Consider the following 15821-nt stretch of genomic DNA (forward strand, 5'->3'; position numbering starts at 1 on the left):
AATTTGAATCTGAAATATTTTATTTATTTATTTCCTGTGACAGAACACACCAAACACTTTTCTTGATACCTACTAAAAGCTCCCGTTCTTAACACATCTACACAACAGCAAAAGAGGTTCTGAGATTTAGTCACTTTTTATAAGATGGACTTCTACATGGTTTGGTATTGCTATCCTTATGAAGAGATCATGAAAACATACCACTTTGGGGTTTGGCTTTACAAGTCCACAAAGAACCATGGGTACGCATGAGAAGTTGTAAGCCGGTGTTATTCAGGCAAACTGCATTGTGTATTTAATATTCCAGTGCATTGCATAAAACCCTGACAAAGGGCTATACTTTTGCAGGTTTAGGTGCAGAGCGATGTAGCATATAATCAGATAGGACAGTAGGAAGGTAAGAAAGAGGGAGGTAGTAGAGTTTGCAGTCCCAGCCAGCAGAGTATCGTGTCCATGGGTGAACAGCAGTCAGGGCATGTTCCATGCAGTCTGTGACTTTGTGTAAACTGGGACTAGCTGTTGCAAACAGGCATTTTAGGGAATGGATATCTGTAGGAACAAAACATAATCATGATTTATTCATTATTCTTGAAAGCTTAGTGCAAAGACATTAAAATGCAAAGGTACTATGGATTTTTCTTTCCCTAAGTAGCAAAAATGCTAGACTGGTTACAACTTAATAAAAAAAAAATCAAAAAAAAAAAATCATAATATTTCCTCATTATTATGGTTTTTGTCTGACCACTAATGCTAATACTTTTCCATGTAGCCTATGTAAAGCAATAGACTCTACATAACTGTGCAATGTACTTTCAGTTTATAGTAAATTAAACATACATGGGTATTTTATTTAGGAAACTGGGCAATAGGGCAATAGGGTAACATAACATAATTTCTATAATTATTTTCCATTGTGAGATAGGTCAGGGATCGCCCCTCGCTGAGACAAGTGCCTGTCTTCATTCAAACCAGGCAAACAGCAGTAAGTTCGTGCAATCTGACACAGGGTCAGGTTTATTAGAAAGGTTGCAAAGACAAAAGAAATAACACAGCAACAAAAGAAATACCGGCACTTACTATACAAGGGATGTCCCTCACTACCAGCTGGAGAGCTTCTCTCTGCTAACTTAACACAATACGTCCAGCAACCTTTACTCACTTTACTCAAATGTCTCTCCCACAGACAGGCTTTCTGTGTCCTCAGCCAGAGAACTATCTGCCCTCGTGGCTTCCCTTTTATATCCGCCCTCTCATTCACCTACATTAATCACCTAGCAGGTGGAAGACTGGTGTTACTTCACATAGGAAAGGAATCTAGGAGAAACATACCTCCCTTCCACCACCAATCCTACATGAATGTCACACCATGCAAAATAAGACATACATAATTTCATACATCACAGTCAGTAAACACTACAGTATCAATACAGTAAGCCAAAGCCTACTGCTTTACACATGCAGAAATTCATGTTTTCTAGAATGCGTACGTAATAATTACATAGAAAATATTCAGAAATAAGAACTAAAGACTGAGCTTCTGCTAGTAGGTTTTGAGTTGACTCTTATCAAGACTATTGGGCTGGTCTATCTACATCACATTTTCCTGAAACTTAACCCCATGTAAGTTTAAGGACTACATATAATGAGTTTATTCTTGCTGTAAAAACATTTGATATATATATAGCCTTTGGTTACTTGAAATATTTATTTTTTCTACTATGAAACTACTACAAACTACTATGCACAATGTGAGTCTTACATTGTTGGTAGTACTGCTCGCCGTAACACTCCTTGGTTTCAGCTGAAACATTTTCCCACAGACGTTCTATGTTCTTAATGTGACCTTCATCGTCAGCCATTAAAGTTCTGAAACAGCCAGGTTCAATGACGGAGACCTGTACACCAAATGCCCTCAGCTCCCTTCTGCAGAAAAAAATAAACAAAACAACTGCAGCATTTTTAAAACCAAATGCCTAAAAATGTATTCATATTTGCTTATTTTGGTATTTAAATAGGAATTAAATGCTTTGTTTTTTTATATTGCAATTATGGTGTTAAAAAATCTGAAATGGTCAACCAATTCTTCAACCCGATGTGTGCTAAGATGAACACCCGCCCCACCAATTATAAGACTTGCTTCTGCAGAAACACAGACTAGCCTTTTTCTGCTAGCCTACATCCCTCCAGGGGCGTAACTGGAGACCACAGGGCCTTGGTGTGAAATTTGCCCAGGGGCCCCCCAGCTTCACAGCTGGCCTGTGCCATTATTGCCCCCAAACAACTTGTCTGTGTCTTCTTTGCCCCTTGCACTGTGTGAGCAGCCGGATGGCAAGCTGCAGGAGCAGTGAGAGTTAAGCGGGAGTGGGCGGGCGGGTGTGGTGTATGTATGATCATCTTCAGACCACTTTTGAACTGCAGCAGATCCTTAACTGACAGCAATTGACCTGGAAGGACCCTTTGCTGTTGCCTCCTTGAAAAATAAGTATTAACCCCTAAAACACCTGGTCAGACAGCAGTGCCCCTGCAATTGTGGCGACGCTGGGGCATTTTTTAGGCGTGGTACATCCAAGAACCGATGAGCCCACTGAGGCATGATGACATACCTGGTACCTCACCGGATGAGAAGATGTGTGCACAGACCAAAGCAGTTAGACAGGTAGGGTAGGTATTCATGCAATGCAAAATCTAGTCTAGATCTTGTACTAAGCCCTAAAATGCTACTGCAATCGTGTTGAAAAGTGAGTGCAGAAGGTTGCAGGCACATCTCCCATTGAAAGTATTGCACTGAATGTTGTTTTGAAAAAACTACAAATTTAATCAGAGCAGAAAAGTCAGGAGATTTAATTTGTTGTCTGAAAAGGATTGCACTACTAACAAAATGAAAAAATATCAGAAATGATTTTACTCACCATGCATAAGTCTTACTTGTTTTATCAGTAATTCTTTTTTTAAATATCTTAATTTGTTTAAAACCATTGTGTTGTGTCATTTGTCTTTTAGTCAAATGAATAAACACCAGGCCCATGCATCTTTAAAAATGTACATTATGTAACCATCAATGACCTTGGCCACATATATCAGGGTTTTGGGGGCAAGCTCGTACCTTAAACTATCGGAGAAAGATTCCACCCCGTACTTTGAGATGCAGTATCCTCCACCAACCATAGACAGCCTCCCCAAAGCACTTGACATGTTGACTATTCGTCCATGGGATCTTCTGATGAGAGGGAGTAGGTTTAAAGTCACATCAATCATTCCCAACAAATTCACCTGAAGGACCTTAAGAAAATCTTCTTTTCTTTGCCATTCGTTAGGAGCAATAGAAAATCCAAAACCAGCATTATTTACTAAACCCCACAGCCCTGCAAAACACAGGAATTTCAAACATTCCGTTACAATATGAACATGAGTAAGAAAGTGCTTGTCAATGCAGTAAACACATCTTGACCAACTATTTTGTTCCAATAACTCATACCTGTTTCTTCTCTTTAAGCAATTTGAGACACAATTTCTGCTTGCAAACCATACAATCCAATAGAAGGCAATAAGAAAACCGCCATTTTGTGACACAAAGCCATTGCAAATCAAGATGCTTTACTAGATTTGAATTTGGTGGTTGTGTTAACGAGCAGCATTATGGACAGTGCCATCGTCTCTTGTTTATGCACCCCCTAATACAATCTAGGAATCTATAGGAAATAAAAAATGTATAAAAAAAATTAAAACCCCATGGTAATCTCAGGTGTTTTTTCTGAGCTTGTGGTCACTCATTTAACTGCCAGCCTTTTATAGTACAGTTTTTAGTAGAACAACAAGTAGTCCTTCTGTAAAAAATGAATGTACTGTATTTAGGCAGGAAATTACAAAGGGAAATAATTTAGACCACAAAAATAATTTTAATGGACAAATGCTACTATACCTTCACTTCCAACACAGTCTTTCACCCACTTGGCAGCAGAGCTCACACTCTGGCTATCAGTTACATCCAGGATTATTGTCTGAAGTCTGCTGGATGTCTCCTTCCTCAGATTCTCAGTCCCCTTCTTTGTCAGACAAGCTGCCAGTACTAGTAGTCCTCGCTTGTCCAGCTGCTTTGCCAGCAGGTTCCCAAACCCAGAGTCGCATCCAGTGATCAGCACATATTTATCTGAGAGATTCTTGAGTATTTGGCTCTGTCTGTGCCATCTGTATAGGAAGAGCAGAGCCAACAGCACCACCAGCAGAGGGATCCACATGGTGACGGAACAGCTTTCTGTAAAACATATTTCCTTATCAGGTATGGACTGGGCATAACTAAGTGGCACTGGCACTTTAATGTCACGAATGCGCACTACTCCAAGCGGGTACGTGACTTATTTTAGCGGTAAGAGGGTCTAAATCACTAGCTGTCTTCACTAGACCAGAAAGTAATCATTAAACGACCCGCTTACATACCTCCCACTCTAATATAAAGATAGGTAATGCTGCCACCAAACCAAACCTGGTTAAAACTCTCAACTCACAATTAATCTACTGTTCCCAAGTAGTTTATGATAGATACCCAAATATGCAGATTAGCCAAGCATCTATGCAAACTGTGGATTATTAAATACGTCTCTTTAAGGAAAATGTGGTTCTTATAACAGACAAAGGCAGGAATAAAATAATGATTTATTATGAAATAAAAAATATTCACAGTACATACAAAAACAATTTAATCATACCAAACAGATAAAAATAAGGCTAGGTTTCCACTTGGGCTTTTGTCCTGCGTTATTTTCTTGATGAAAAACGCCAGGAAAAACGCCAAGAAAACTGCCACTGCATTTTCCTGCGTTTTGGCGTTTTTTCTGGAGTTTTTTCTGGCGTTTTAGCCTTTCTGTGGAAATTGCTTTTTTGACCTGAGGCAGTTTTTCCAGCCTTTACACGTTGGAATTTTCACCCAGCTAAAAGGGATTAGGATACATGGCAAGTATCTGCCCCCTCCTGATGATTTCCTTGGTAGAGTTCTACTTAAACGCCCCGGCGGACCCTTTTGTCTCTTTTCTGTGGTTTGTAAGGCATGCTTTATTCCGAATGTCTGCTCCTCTAGGAAGATTGGCCCCAAATGATGGTGCAAATTGTTTGCTGTTGCTTTTGGCACGCAGGATCCAGTTGGGTATGTTTGTTTTTAATAGCATGTTTGTTCCAAATGGTGTAAAATTCAATATGAACTTTGTTTTGTGTGAAACTGTTTGTTTCCAGCCTATTTCTCATAGGACACACAGATACTGGGTTCATCCTCTGCATTGTAACTGTGGAAAAAAACGCCATAAAAAACGCCAAGGCAAAAACCACATGGTTTTTTCATGGCGTTTTTTGTCTCCCATAGACTTTTATTGGAGAAAAATGCCAAGATTTCCGTGCAAAAAAAGCAAGTGTCAACATGCAGCGATTTTGAAAAACTGCCACAGAGCCCAAAAAAGCAGAAAAACGCCAAAGAGGACTGAAAAAGCGCCAAACAGAAAAACGCCAAGTGAATATGGCATTGTGCGATTTCCTATTGAAGAACAGCTAACATCTGGCCGCAGCGTTTTTTAAAAAAAAAAACGCCGTGTGGCTGAATTGGCGTTTTTATGGGCGTTTTTAGCAAAAAAACCCCAAGTGGAAACCTAGCCTAAAAGGGAGAACAATTAATAGAAATTATACTTACAGAAGTACTTGATTCTATTCCCAGGGAGCTTCCGGCAAGAAAAACGGCGTCTTACTGCAGAATTAGATCTTGGCCCCCAAAATAGGCGCACCTTAAATTACAAGTCCAGCATATTTTATACCTGTTGACTGCAGGTCAGATTTAAGGCCAGGCTCTGGGATGAATGTGGCGGAAAAATAGGAGCGGCTATGAGATAGGGCCACTTATTTGACACCTAGCAAAGGGTTTTTTCCATTTACAGCACCATTAAGAAAAGCTGGATATCTTAGGATATGGATCTGATATAAATGTTATATTTTGCAGATTCAGACTTCTCAGAATTTCCTCTTTCCATAAAGACCTTACATGGTCAATCTGTGATCTAACACTGCAGACTTTTGTTTATCTCTTAAATGATTGGAGATACCCCAACCTTGTCTGGTGTCAATCTGCTAGTAAAAATGGGGGCACCTCAAATATACATACGAGGACCCCCAGATGTTAATCCCTGAATCTATATTTAATATTTTAAATATAACCTGTAGTAAAAATTAGGCTGAGTTTGTAACTCCTTTGTTTGTTGGAGGGTTCTTTGCAGGGTCAAAACAGTGCCTTTCTAGCTAGGAATGGTTTAGGCAAAATGACTTCCAGAAAAATACAAGGATGCTAATTGACTGGAGTAAACCTCATGTAGAGTTAATTGGGTCCACACCACATCTCATTTAAACTCAGTTAACTCTCGATACTCCACCATCGTACCATTTCTGCTTGAACCAGTCCATGTATCTACTACACACATATTGGCTAAACACTAGATTCACAATAAACCAAGTCTACTGGGCCTGACAACGTTTATTAGCCTTAAAGGTCCAGGAGGAATGTTATGTTTTTTACAGTCATGCAGCGTGTGGCGGCATGTATCCAACTGGCGGCTACACACCTCAGGACCTAATTTGCCCAGTGTGCCAGATAGCCAATCCAGGCCTGTCCCTTATACTGCCCATTATATAAACTGGAAACAACAGCTAAACAAACAAAAAAAAGGTTAAGAGGATGTTTTGAAACATATAACTATTAAGCGGAAGTTGTGTAGCAGAAAATATTTTTTACTTTTATTTAAGACCTTATGAAACGGGTCTTACTAGGTTCAAAGAATTGCTATGGGTCCCTGTGTATCTGTACCATTGGTCATCAACCTCAACATTTCAGGTGAAAAAGCAAGACATCTTCATTGGGGGACATAATTAGAGACGGATAATGCTTATAGGTGGGACCAGGAGCAGAACATTTCACTTACGTTACAACTTTCCAAAGCATTGAGGAAGAACCACACTATACAGTGTCATTTCCATCAACGTGCCGTGAGGAGGCCATGTGGGAGCTATTATCTGCTTTTGCAGCACAGACATCAATCAATTTTACAAATCGATTGGCTAGTTAGGAGAGACCTTCCTAACCCACCCAAGATCCCCACTGCCTGTAGCTTGATTGGACAGTTGGGAAGTATGGGTTTATTCAGTAAAGTGAGAGTTTGCAGGGCAGTTGCAGTTTCAACTTAAACTTCAATATATATTATGATTTCTGATTAGTTTCTTCTTTCTAAGTGGGGCTCTTACCCTGCATAATATGCGGCTCAACCAAGACATAACACAGATATAATCAATGTTACAATGTTTTCTTGATAACAATTTTGGAGGTGCCTCTATATTTTGGCTTCTATGCTTGAGCGATATGCTTTCCTTTCGAGCTGCTCCGTGGGCTGGTTACAAGGAAGATCACTGATCTCCCCAACCTGCCCATTTAGACTACAGAGGGCTATACTGAGACAGCACAGCCTTCTAAGAATGCGTTAAGACACAGATCGCTCAGATATGATGTCATATCCAGGTGCTCTGAAGTAAGAATGGGTGCCCCAGAAGGGGTGGCTGGGAGTGCTGCCCTGAGTCAGACCTAGAGCAGCAACTGAGGTATACATGCTATTGGATGAATAAGTGAGTAATGTAATCACTTTGGAGTGTAGGATATCACCTTAAAATTGGTGGCCATTACAAATTTATGTGTTATCACATAACCCTTTGAGTGCCAAAGTTTCTATAGTTTTGCTATATTTATATTTAGTTGACAGGCTTATATATTACCTAGGGATACCGTGCAGGCAAACTGTGCATCTTGTCACATGATATAATGGTAAAAATACAAAAAAGAAAAAATGTATATTACCCAATTACTTAGCCCACATATGCCAAACCAAATAGTACAAGTAAAAAATCCAAATGTCCTTAAGAAAGTTGATAGGCAGCCCTAGTACACTACATATGATGTATGCAGTCGGCATTCTATACCTAATTTGCCAGGTAGGTACATCTTAGCTGACACCTCGAGAATTAAATATTTAAGCATATGCATTTAAAAGTCCCATCTGGTCACTTTGTCCATAAGTACATTGTTATTTTAAATGCTAACAAAGAATTTGGCAGTAATATTATCAGCAGAGTTCTTCTGACAACATGGCTATGTTGCACTGCAAAGGCTTACATCCATAAATTCAATTCATCCACTGGAGACTTTTTATTAATTTGGGACTTGAAGGTGTAAACGCTTAGTAGTTGAGAGCTCACGTGATGGATTTACTTTTCTATGCCTGTGATTTGTTTAAAAAAATAAAAACAGAAATAAAACGTACTCACCTTTTCAGGGCCTAAAATCTGAATGGCTTGGGAATCAGTGCAACGTGGCATCCTCACGTCACACACAGAACTGGTGAGTTGCCTGAAACGACCATGCTATTCACAAACAAAGGTACTATTTATAACACAGGAAGGAAGGGTAAAACGAGAACATAGCCAATGGGTCTTTTAACTTGGTATGCTAATAGAAAATACAAATTTTCATTATATTTATTTACAGAGCAGTAGCAGATTGCATAGAACTATTACAACAGTGAAATACATTGCAAGAAGCTTTTCATGAAGCTTATTTTAGAAGCGGACCTCATTAAAAGAGCCGCCTGGAATGCCCCCTTTTTCGCTAGAGTGACCAAACTACCCTTTTAACCTGGGAGGGCTTATGGAAAAAGTATATTGCAGGACTAGATTAAAATCAGGTAAATTAATAACCCTACTTTAAAATTGAAATCAAAGCTATAAAGAGACTTAATGAAAAACAATGATATTATTACATTTGGTTTTTATGCTGTAAGGTTGGTTTATGTGTATCAAAACCACCAACATAAACTTGAAGGGAGCGGCCAAATAATTTTATTTGGCATTGAAATGTATCGTGTGTTCAAGATTATTGTGAAACTATTGTGGAATGATGTACTTAAATCCCTGTGCAAGGTCAGAAATAACGATGCTTGGCTGAACTTCAGGGAGAAACACTCCTTGATGTTGCCTCCAGGCTCATGATGATAAATACCAGATGTGTAAAAAGGAAAACTGGTTGGTGTTACAACATCAAAATGTTCCTGCTGTTTAACTGTTGGCAGGGTCTTTTTCTCTCGTCCTAGTTCAACTTTCCAAATTGCTTTTTTTTTTTTTTAAATAACAATATATTGTTCAGACATGTATTACCATTTAGTTGTAGAAGTATCCTAATTGCGCTCTCTAACTTGAAACTTTCTCAGCTTTTAGTATATTTAATCAAAGTAAACTATAGCTTGTGCATTTTGCTTGTCAGTGCAGTCAGCTTAGTAAATGTTTAATAAGAAGAGACTACTTTACTTTTATGAAACAGCATATCATTTAACGAGGCAGACCATTTAATAAGATAGTGTCCCATACAGCTCCACCACTTTAAGTACTTTTACATGCATTATGTATCTGTAGGAAAAACAATAAACCACTTACAAGTAGAAGCTGCCACTGCAGATCTACCACAGATCTCCCCCTCAGTGGACTTACCCCTTGACGCAGGCAATATACTATATACATTAGTTTCTAGTACATAAAGATGGAAAAGCTAGGCTTAGACTCACCCAACAAAACTAATGGTTGGTTGTTTTTTGATGAGGCAGATTGAGGTGTGAGCTGGGTTAGAGCTATGGTTGGCATATAGGTTCAATATACCATATATATATATATATATATATATATATATATATATATATATATATATATTGTATATTTAATTACTGTAGAAAACTGTAAAATGTAGAATTTAGTGACGTGACGAAAGTTTTTTCAATGATGGTGGATATATGTTTTGTGTATCATAGCTCTCTGCAAAATAAAACTTTATGTAGATTGCAGTAACTATTCCCTTAAATTCCTGTTTTTAAATTAGAGATTTTTACTTGTTTGTCACGGTGACTTCCATAACCTAAAAGCATAAGAAGGGGTAGAATAGCCAATTTTAGCAGTTGTCCCATGATATGACCATGGCAGTAGCCAATAGGCCAACATGTACCTGCACCACATGAGAACTTAATTTACAATAGCTGGGGTGGTAAAGATTAGCCACAACTACCCCACTCTTCTCCTTTTGTACCGGTTTCTTATTGTGTGTGATTTTAAATTATTTTGCTGGCTCTGTTGTAACAGTTGTTCAGCCAGTAATGATTGTATTTCATGGGAGCATTCTGAGGGACATAAAGGCTTGGAACCAAAATAGGACATTGATAGTTTTCCAGCAGTTTTGGTAAAATTTGGCACTCAAGTTGCTGTTTGTCATGATGTTCAGCCAACTAAATAGATGGCTGAGAACCATGAGATGTGCATTCCATAGCAGCTGCAGTGCCAATCCATAATGATAAAAAAACTAACCTTTGACACTCCAGTTGTACTCATATTCCCATGTTGTTTAACATACCAGGCTGGGAGTCATGAGAGCCAGAGTATTAACTATCCCTAACTGCAATACATGTTTGAAATAAAGTGTCTGTGTCTGTAGCATGCAAACTGTGTCTCTGCTCAGGCGGGAAATCTGTGTCTATGAAGAAGTAGCTCCCAGAGTATAGGGAACAAGACCAGCTAGATTGAGAGCACAGATTGTACAAAATTAAGCAAAAGTGTTTTTGACAACTTCCATGTGTTTTTTATGCCAATGTGTCTAGTTAACCCATGCTTCTTCTCCCTTCCCTGCTGTTGCTCCAGTAGGCCTCACCATGGACACCCATGAGACTCCTTTAAATAGCGGTTGATGGGTTAGAATTAACCCAGTGTATTCCTAAATACTGTAAGACTATAGCTGCCTACCAAAGACATTTGGTGTCATCGTAACCTAGCCTCTAAATAAGCTTTACGAAGGTGGGTCAGTGGGGAAGCAGAAGAAGGGAGTTCTATGTGACACTCCATTCCTAAATGTTTTCCCATTAGACATCCCAGGATGGTTGGAGGAGCAGTGTGCCTTTGCCTCCTGGGACTTGCAACACTATTGTAGCTTCCCCCGTGTCAGCCCTGATGGTTACATCAAATAATGAGTCTTTACCATTAATGACCATTACAAGACTCTAGTGACAAAAAGTACTTGAAACTGCATTTGACACCCACAAGCATATGGTCTAAACCACAGGTAATTCCTTGAGTTTTATTAAAAACAATTTGTCATATTTATTTCATTTATTGAATGAGTAGACACACAATAAAATATTCTGAGTCATTTCTTTATGATTTTTATGAGAACAGAGTTTACCCCACCAGGACTCAAACTAATACAATATATTCTACAACTGTCACTAGTAAGGGCCTCTCGCCATGTACTAGTGACAAATGTCCTGACAAACTGTATAGCATTGTCAACACAGTCCGCACAACCTATTTTCAAAATTCAAATTGCAATCATGGGATAAATACATCTGGCATCCTGCCAAATTTAAGTCACATGTACATTTTGGCTCTGATCTCATGTGCAGCTTCCAAATATTTACAGTAAGGGCTCAATGTGCTCTACAGGCTGGTTTTGGAGCAGAGCGGCACAACACATAATCAGATAACAGTGTCGGGAGGTAGGAAAGCGGAATATAAAAGAGTTTACAGTCCCAGCCAGCAGAGTAACGTGTCCAGGGATAAATAGCTGTCAGGGCATGTTCCATGCAGTCTGTGACCTCATTCAGCCTGGGGTTCATTGATTTATGCAGTTCTTGTATGTTCTTTATATCTGTTGAAACACAGAAGTAAATCATCCTAACCCTTGGTTTTGCCAAAAGCATTAGACACACCCTCTACTGTTTGTGTGTACTTTAGAATCCCTAATCAAAGGCTAAGTCTGTGCAGGGACTTGTATTCCCCCTTTTCGTGAAAATTTATATTTTTCTCAAATAACTCATCTTATCTTTAGACAATGATCTTGTAAAGTATTTGCATTTGCTTGTATTGCTACAGACTTTGGATACATATATGGTACTCCCAATAGCCAGCTAGACAGGGAGATAGAAGGGACCTCAATATAATCACAATAGCACCTGCCATGTGAAAAAATACCATAATAGTTCCTTTTTGTTGTTCTTAGTCAGGTCATAAATATATCTTGAGGTTTGTATTTGGAAAGTATAATAACAGTATTTATTTTAGGCTGAGAATAAAAACACAAGTTGATCTAGAGGAAGCCAAAAAAACAAACCCTTGTTTAAGTGATTTTCAATTGTATACCTGCATATTCTTCTTTGCTAAAAAGTCATTAGCCAATATTTAAAGGCATCTATCCACTTCTTTAGTGTTCTTACTGTATTTAATGTATTTCTTCAAGTCTGAAAAACTTTGGGTTCCTTTAAAATTAACTTATAATGATTCAGGAAACTTTTTTTTTTCTTACCAAAAGTGTGATAACAATGGTATTTAAACATCTGTTCTGGGAACTTTGCTCATCTGTATGCTTCCTACTTTTGGAGTGGATTATCATATGTCCCTCATTTGCAAAGAGTCACTGTGATACATCACAAGACATTTACTTCCATAACAAACATTTTCTGGGTTGTTCTTGAATATGTTCATTGACATCCTGTTATAATGGCATCGCATGGGAGCAGGAACCCAGTTATTGATCAGGAGAGTGGCATGAGGTTCTTTTTATGAAGTGCAGAGTACTTGGCAAAACCATATGCACCTGGAGCCAAGTTTGTTATAAAGTAGTCTTAATTTAGGTTCAAGCAATGCTGGGTCACCATATTACCCAAAATTGTATTCACACTCTGTTAAAGGATCCCTGAATCATTGGAAGAGAACTTTAAAGAAACCTTAAGTTCATCAGTAGTCTATACCTGGATGACCTACAAACCGAGACGCTCACATTGTTGATAGTACTGCTCGCCATAACTCTTCTTGACTTCAGCAGAAGCCTTCTCCCACAGATGTTTCAGATACTCATTATGATGTTCTAGAGAAGCCATTGGAGTTAGAAATGCACCGGGTTCAATGATGGAAACTTTTACCCCAAACTCTTGTAATTCTCTTCTGCAGAGGTCACCACAAAACAAAATGAAAAGATTCAGTAAATGAAAGCTTTTTGTCTAACTATATGGATATTTCTTATAATGGTGTTTTGTCTCCTTTCCTCAAAGTTAAAGCAGCTCCCCTCTGTCTGTTGCTTTACATATGTATAGAACAAACATTTATAAAGTATTTTTAAAACTACACATCATTGCTTAGCAAACATGTATGACATGCTTGTATTAGTAATTTTGGAAATGGGGTCAAATCAGTGCCACATAAATAAACATGGTTATTCTCACTGTACTCGTGCAGGCCACCTTACTACCACCTGGGGCACCTTAATCAGGTGCGTCGCAGCACCCAGACAGGGATGGTTCTTAGTACCAGGTGGCTCTGCGCGCAGAAGGTAAGTTCCAGGGAAAGGGTTCCATCACTCTGCCAGCTCTCTCCAGAGGTGGATTGGACTGCTGCTGGAGGAGCAGGGTCATTTGACGCTGAAGCAGTGAGCTCTTTGTGGAAGCACTGTGACAGAGCTCTGTATGAACAGACCTTACGTTCCCAAAATCACAATGCAAAGAAGAAGAAGAGAAAGAAAGGTAAGATTTGGAGAAAGGAGAGACATAGCAAGAAAGGGGATAGAGAAGCAGGAGATAAAGAAGTAGGAGAGAAAATGAGGAGAGAGATGAGGAGAAATAGAAATGTGTGTGTGTCTGTTTACTGGGTTAAAATAAGTGTATGTGCAGTATAAAGGGTTACAATAGGTGTGTGTGGTGCCTTATCGCCTAAGTGAGTCCTGCAATACTGTTCCTGCTACTATATGGACTTTTGTGCTCCCGTGCCTTATTGCCTAAGTGAGGTTCAGCATTTCTGTTTGGATTCGCTTTCTGATTAAAGCCTGATAGCTATCAATCTCCAGTTGTGCCTGTCCTGTTTCTCATTCGCTGATCCATGCATACTGAGTTCCTTACCTGATACTTATGTTACAGTGTACATTGTTTCAGTGTTAGCAGATGGTGTTAGACTGCTGTGTATGTTTGCATACAGTGGTATAGTGTATGAACCAGGAAGTGATATGCAGGGAGAAGAGCACTAAAGCAGTAAAACCGCTGTACAGAGTAGGGGGCAGAGCAATTTGGTGCGCTTAGACGTACGCTGTGTACCTGACTCAGTTGCCTCTACATAAGAAATAATTGCTCTGCACCCTACTCTTTATAGCTTCTTTACTAGTCCATCCTGCTAAGCCTTAAAGATATTGCCACCTATGAAAAAAATGGGGAAGTACATGAGAATATTCAAGCCTGGTCTACCACTTGGACCTGCACGCAAAGAGCAGCCAAGTTACCCACCGTAGACTATCAGAGAAGGCTTGCACTGCAAACTTAGAGGGACAGTATCCTCCTCCAATTACAGCCAGTCTCCCCGCACAACTAGAAACATTTACAATCCGTCCTCGAGCTCTTCTGATGAAAGGCAACACATTTATTGTCACATCCACCAAACCTAGTACGTTCACATCCAGAATCTTAGCAAAATCTTCTCTTTTCTGCCATTCATTGGGGCCGTTTGGAAATCCAATTCCAGCATTGTTTACTAAGCCCCAGAGCCCTGCAAAAATTAAAAAGGGGAGGTGGGTCAACTTTATAAATATGTTGGTCAATGGACATAATTTATGCCAAAAACAAGTATTTATCAGTTGATTTCCTGATGATAATAGGGATTTGAGCTTCAGACTAAATGTTGTTTTTCCATTCCATTTTCTTACCTGAATTTCCAACACAGTTACTGACCCACTTGGCAACATAACTCACACTCTGGCTATCAGTCACATCAAGAATTACTGTCTGCAGTCTGCTGGAAGTTTCCTTTTTCAAATCCTCAGCTCCTTTCTCAGTAAGACAAGCTGCCAGTACCCGCATGCCACGCTGATCCAACTGCTTTGCCAATAGGTTCCCAAATCCAGAGTCACATCCAGTAATCAGTACATATTTATCTGAGAGATTCTCCAGTATCTTGCTCTGTCTGTCCCATCTGTATAGGAAGAGCAGAGCCAACAGCACCACCATCAAAGGGATCCACATGAGGTTGCAGTTGTTCTCTAATTTTGAAATTTATAAAACATTGTTATTGAAAGTTGTTTTTTTTTACATAAAATTAAAATGCTATTTTAATCTTTGTGATAGTTAACATAGACATTGGTACAGATAAGATAAAAGGGTTGTTTTTGAATTTCTGCAATTAGTGGTCAGGAGAAAACATTGTACAATAGGAAAAATAGGTAATTTCACCAAAGAGCAGAAATGGTAATTAATACTGGGATCTTGGAAAGTATTAATTTGAAAAAATGGATGGGGTATTTTCATATTTGCACCTTTATACAACAGCTAACGTTATTAACATTACATTATACATATTATTTTAAAGATATTTTTTAAATGATTTAATGTAGATAGATTTTTTCACTAAATTGTTTAATCCCTAATCAGTCAATTTAATCCCTATTCAGTCATTAGCTTTAGCTGGAATTCAGCCAATAAATTGCTCCACACAATCATTTTGGCTGTAGCAGATGAATATCTGGGAAATAATCTGGATAATATAGTAATATGAAATGAACAGTTTTACTGAAAATTTATTTCAAATGACTGTGTAGCATGTATATCGCTCCACTATCCTAAAGATCAATCTCCTAGAGTCTGTGACCATTCATCTCTGATTTGGATCTGCCACATTGCCCAAGTATCACAATGTATAGTTTAGCAACTTCGTTTCCACGTATTTCAATGCTTATTCTTCATTTTATTATC

At 38.8% G+C, this 15821-nt stretch overlaps 2 protein-coding genes across 2 annotated transcripts; both read right to left on the bottom strand.

Moving 5' to 3' along the window:
- Window positions 1-334: 334 nt before the first annotated feature.
- Window positions 335-4235, bottom strand: LOC149277400 (retinol dehydrogenase 7-like). The gene is made up of 4 exons (XM_089502981.1): window positions 3920-4235; window positions 3104-3362; window positions 1760-1923; window positions 335-549 (listed from the first exon to the last, which is right to left on the bottom strand). Exons 1-4 carry the CDS (start codon window positions 4233-4235, stop codon window positions 335-337), a joined length of 954 nt encoding a protein of 317 aa, XP_089359107.1.
- A 7290-nt stretch (window positions 4236-11525) lies between these two features.
- LOC149277401 (retinol dehydrogenase 7-like) lies at window positions 11526-15095 on the bottom strand. The gene is made up of 4 exons (XM_089502982.1): window positions 14780-15095; window positions 14364-14622; window positions 12875-13038; window positions 11526-11746 (listed from the first exon to the last, which is right to left on the bottom strand). Exons 1-4 carry the CDS (start codon window positions 15093-15095, stop codon window positions 11526-11528), a joined length of 960 nt encoding a protein of 319 aa, XP_089359108.1.
- Window positions 15096-15821: the final 726 nt, after the last annotated feature.

This window comes from Sceloporus occidentalis, unplaced genomic scaffold (assembly GCF_023333645.1).
Source record: "Sceloporus occidentalis isolate IW3139 unplaced genomic scaffold, rSceOcc1.0.p SCAF_215, whole genome shotgun sequence".
NCBI classification, from domain to species: domain Eukaryota; kingdom Metazoa; phylum Chordata; class Lepidosauria; order Squamata; family Phrynosomatidae; genus Sceloporus; species Sceloporus occidentalis.